The sequence below is a fragment of the Capsicum annuum genome, chromosome 12, assembly GCF_002878395.1.
Source record: "Capsicum annuum cultivar UCD-10X-F1 chromosome 12, UCD10Xv1.1, whole genome shotgun sequence".
In the NCBI taxonomy this organism is placed as follows: Eukaryota; Viridiplantae; Streptophyta; class Magnoliopsida; order Solanales; family Solanaceae; genus Capsicum; species Capsicum annuum.
In genome coordinates this window covers 17,027,596-17,032,756 of record NC_061122.1, presented here as the reverse complement: position 1 = coordinate 17,032,756, position 5,161 = coordinate 17,027,596, and the positions used below count along the sequence as shown (strand labels likewise).

General features: G+C 36.2%; 1 protein-coding gene across 1 annotated transcript; it reads left to right on the top strand.

Moving 5' to 3' along the window:
- The first annotated feature begins 898 nt into the window (after positions 1–898).
- On the top strand, positions 899–4,902 carry LOC107849719. The gene is made up of 2 exons (XM_016694280.2): positions 899–1,141; positions 3,541–4,902. The coding sequence occupies exon 2, from the start codon at positions 3,545–3,547 to the stop codon at positions 4,013–4,015; it is 471 nt and encodes a 156-aa protein (XP_016549766.2). The 5' UTR covers positions 899–1,141; positions 3,541–3,544; the 3' UTR covers positions 4,016–4,902.
- The last annotated feature ends 259 nt before the right edge of the window (positions 4,903–5,161 follow it).

The window sequence follows — 5,161 nt, the reverse complement described above, 5'->3', positions numbered from 1 at the left end:
GGATCAACTCTCAGGAGGTTGGAACCCGCATTAGTAGTTTTGCTGAAAATCTATCGGGACAATCACCAGTTTATGTCCTATGAATTTCCAGCAAAAACTGGTGGTTATCCCAATGAATTTCCGGCGAAACTAATAATGCGTGTTTATGTTCAATTAATTCTCTAAAATTGAGCCTAACTCCTGAGAGTTGATCCCTTATAATTTTAAATAAGAAAATTTATAGAACATTTAAAGTTAAAAGGAGACCTATCAAAATATTATAAGAAATATAGTGTCCCCTCGGTGAGGGACTCAAAATCAATGCATATTTTTCTACCTTCGAATTCAGTGTCGGTCTCACATGAATTAAGCATTTATACATATTTTAAAGGTAATTTATGCTTTTTTTTTTTCTTTTGCACAATTCTCTTAACAGGAATACTCGTACTTGACCTAAGAAGGTAGTCATTGTTTCTGTCTCTCTCGATTCATTTTCCATCTGGTTCAAACCTGGAGAGTGAGGGGTGGTCAAGCTCAGGACTTGCTGCTGAACCTCGGAACTCTGCAGGTTGGGTTCCATAGATACAACCATCACATGAGGCGTATCCACAGAATTCATTGTCCTCCTAATGTTGTTGCAGATAAAAAGGAAGGGCTGGAATAGCCGGGTTTGTCCCCGAGAGATTGTTGAAGACTTCTGATTCTATTGTCATTCCTTTCATGATAATATGAGTAAGATCGATTTGATTCTGAATCACTACTAGACATTCTTGACCGTTGACTTGAAGAGTAAATGTTAAATGACGGGGAAATTAAATTGACCAACTGCCATCGTCCCTCTTTATCTTCCTGCATATCATTCAACATATTTGTTGCGATTTGGAAACTCTGATCCTCCTTCCTTCCGGTGACTGTCATCGGTTTCTTGTCCATTCCGCCAATCAAGTTCCGATTTCAATGGATTTTTAAATGGGCAGTGGGATTTATGCCCCAATCGTCCACAATTTGTACAAAGCAAAGTGGATGCCTCTTCTAGAATTTGCTGCTTACGGGTCTCCAAAAAGAGGTGGCGCAGCAGGAGTTTTTCTAGCGGCATTTGTATACAAAGAGGAGCGTATCAACCTCGAGACGTAGTAGATGTGCACGTATCTATCTTTAACAGGTTCCTATTTTCCCCCAATCTTTCTAAGAATTTCAAAATCATAAAATTCCGTGGGTAATTCCGGGAGACGAACCCAAATAGCCGTATGAGCGAGATGGGCCTATGAAGCCACTAAATTTGGTTCCCTTTTTTGAACCGAGATAAAATTATTGTATACAAACCAAGGACCATCATGAAGGGCCTGAAGAGAATTCTGCTCATTGTTGAATTTAATCAGGAAAAAGTCATAACCCAGGTCCATCAGTGATAGTTCCTTCCATAACTCTTGAAGCTGCTTCTTAAGTACTCGCTCCGTTTAAAAAAAAACAATCTTTTCAAAAACGAGCTAAAAAGAAAAATAGGTCATTTTTAACGAACTAAAAATAAAAGTAGGTCATTCTTTTAAAGAAGTATTTGATAACCCATTTTTCAACCTACAACTTTGATTATTACTGATTTTTGCCACGGAAAATATAATCTCATTTTCTCCTCTGCCTATACAGGAAAATATAATTTCGTCGAAAGAAGTGAGGGAAAAGGCAATTGTGCATGAGTTTGTGTACATAGCTGGAATTTACATGTACTTGTTGGGGTGGAATTTACATGTACTTGTTGGGGTGGTTGATCTACTTCCATCAATTTACCTAAAATTTTCCTCAGTTTTTTTTCCTAGCTCTGTTCGTAATTCTTCATAAAGAGAGAAAAACTATATCTTATGGAGGGGTTAAAAGCTATGTTTTTCTACCCAGACCAATGTATTAGATTGAAAGCGCTAGAGCCAATGTAAGTAAAATTCGATGCAATTAATAATCATCAAAAATTAGTGTCATCTACATTTTTTCTTTTAGCTTTACTCAATTGTGTAGCTTACTCAGTTTTTATTGTTGTCTCCATCCGAATAGATATAAAAAACTTTTTTTTGTACAAGATTCTTTTCTTCGTAACAATACTCGTGCGAGGAAGAGACTTCCCTCTTTGATCCACTAGTAATTTTTTTGAGTGTAATCTTCACTCCTAAATAATTGATATCAAAATTTATCCACACGATCAAATTGAAGCATAAGAATTGACATGGGCTAGTGTTAGTATATTGTGGCAGTTTTTTGTTATAGCTTTGGCTTTTCTTCTTGTTCTTGCTGCTCTTAAGTATTCTTTTATTGCTGCTCTTCTTATTTTCATTCTTAATACTCTTCTTTAGCACTTTTTTGATGTAAAGATAACATTTTTCTTTTCTTTTATTTAGAGTGGATTCTTAGAAGTAAATTGAAATCCATTGTAATTTTTGTTGGGTTAAATATGAAAAGTGTGAATGGAAAATGAAGAAAACTAAGTGGAGGGAAAAAATGAGAAAGCACTAATATAGAAAGTGTACTCTAAAATTGAAAAGTCTACTAATTCTCCCACATTGGTGGGAAAATGTAACTTTTAAGTGTTTATATTAAGAAACACTTACTCCACATAGTAAGTGAGATAGGAACCAAGAGGTGCCTTGCGATGTCATGGCTCGACTTCAGTTTTCGATTTTAAACAAAATTTATTTGACAGAAATTTAATCTGAAAAACTAAAGGAAAAAATGCTTTTAATCCTCCATTAATGTGCATGCATGCAGTAACACTGTTTCAAAATTTGAAATGCAGTGCAGAATGCGAAATGCTGTCTCCGAAGGGATGCAACCCTTCGATGAAAAGACACACTGATTCGTTAAATGGTATGCCCGTTTGGATAGTTGTGATTGTTCGGAAAGACACTCTTTGGAATGAACAAACATGATTTTACAGAAGGGATACACTTTTTCAGTGAACCATTGCCACCTTTCGGAAGTGGCACCTGAGGACTATATAAACCTGCTTTTATTCACAGGTTTAGATACGAAATTTTCTGAATATACAAACTCTTCTTGTCTTCAAAAACATTCCGTGTGATCATCTAATCGTTGAGTGAGTTCGAAGAGATTCCAATTGTTTGAGGTACCGCTACAGTTGGTTTGTTTGGCCATTTTACCTTGGAGGAAAATTCTGCAACCTCGGGTACTTGAGGGGAATCATTTGATCTTGTGTTGAGGGTGTTGTTGTACTTCATAGTGTTCTTGTTTTATACTTGAACTAGTGTTGAAGTGATTCTGAAGAATTACAGATTCTGTGTACCCGAAAATATTGAAAAAATAACAATCTTAAGAAAATAAATTTGGAATCTGTATTGCTTGGTTTCTGGAGATTAAAGCTTTAAGTTTTTTACTCCGTTTGAACTTAACAAGTGATTTGAAAAAATAAAATCTTCATCACAAGTTAAAAATCACTCGGTTGACGATTGAAAGTCATAAAAACTTCATCATTAAACTAGAAACAGGAGGTGCTTTAAAGTTGCTGCAACTTTATTAATAGTATTTTGATATACTAAAGTTTTTGTCTTGTTGTGACAGGAAAATGACTACAGACAGTCAAGTGCATGATACTGCAACGACTGTGGCAGCAACTAATATTGCCACAACGAGTCAAACGAATGCTCCGCCGGCAATGACACTAGCAGAGAAACCCAAAAAATTTGCGGGTATTAACTTCAAAAGGTGGCAGCAGAAAATGTTCTTCTACTTTACAACTCTTTGTCTTCAAAGGTTCACATTTGAAGAAGCTCCAGAGGTGCCCGAGGGAACCTCTGCTCAAGAGCGATTTGTCATTGTGGAGGTTTGGAAAAAATTAGATTTCCTAAGCAGGAATTACATTCTGAATGGCCTCCAAGATGAAATATATAATGTGTATAGTGGGATGAAAACGTCAAAGGAGTTGTGGGGGGCGCTAGAAAGAAAGTATAAGACTGGGGATGCGGGAACCAAAAAGTTCTTCGTTGCAAGATTCCTAGAATTTAAAATGATTGACACCATGTCTTTTGTATCGTAAATCTGGGAACTGCAAGTAATCATCCATGATCTCCTCGCGGAAGGTATGATTTTGAGGAATACCTTAGTTGAATATATTAAAAATATTCTTAATGTTCAAATGAACTTAATTGTAAGTTTGATCGTGAATAAGACGTTTCAAGTCGTGACAATTATTGAGAAGTTACCATCTATGTAGATGGACTTCAAGAACTATTTGAAACACAAGCGGAAGGAGATGTCAGTCGAAGATCTTATAATAAGACTGCGCATTAAAGAAAATAATAAAGCCGCGGAAAGAAGGTTGAAAGGAAATTCTGCAATAAGTGGAGCAAATATTGTAGAAGACTATCAAAACAACTCCAAAAACGGAAGAAAACTGGACATGAAAGCAATCAACCCAAGAAGAAATTCAAGGGAAAATGCTTTAGCTGTGGCAAGATAAGCCATAAGTATACTGATTTTCGTGCCCTAAAGAAAGGGAAGAAGAAAGACCAGACAAATATGGCTTAGTCTAAGAAAGAAATAGATGATCTGTGTGCCATGCTGTCCGAATGCAACTTGGTGGAAAATCCTCGAGAATGGTGGATGGATTCTGGTGCCACCCGCCATGTGTGTGCTAATAAGGAGTTATTTGCTGCTTTTGCTCCGGCTTAAGGCGAGGAAAAGATATATATGGCCAACTCCGTAACTACTAAAGTTAAAGGAACAAGAAAAGCCTGCCTGTAAATGACATCAGACAAAGTGTTGACTTTGAACAATGTCCTGTATCTACTGGAGTTACGGACGAACTTGATTTTTGTATCACTTCTAGACAAAAATGGATTCAAATGTGTATTTCTTTTTGAAAAAATTGTACTTAGTAAAGGAGAAATGTATGTAGGGAAAGGCTACCTCATTGAGGGCAAATTCAAAATAAATGTAATGAATGTTGAAATCAATAAAAATTTAGTTTCTTCCTACTTGCTTAAGTCTTATGATTTGTGGCATGAATGATTAGGCCATGTTAATTACAAAACATTGCAAAAACTGATTAACTTAGAAGTTTTGCCAAACTTTGAGTGGAATAAATCAAAATGTCAAACGTGTGTGGAATCAAAGTATGCTAAGCATCCGTATAAGTCCGTTGAAAGGAATTCCAATCCCTTAGACCTAATCCACACTGACA

Excerpts from the sequence above, each read along its gene's own strand:
- LOC107849719 (XM_016694280.2), top strand. The coding sequence starts at position 3,545 with ATGACTACAGACAGTCAAGTGCATGATACTGCAACGACTGTGGCAGCA.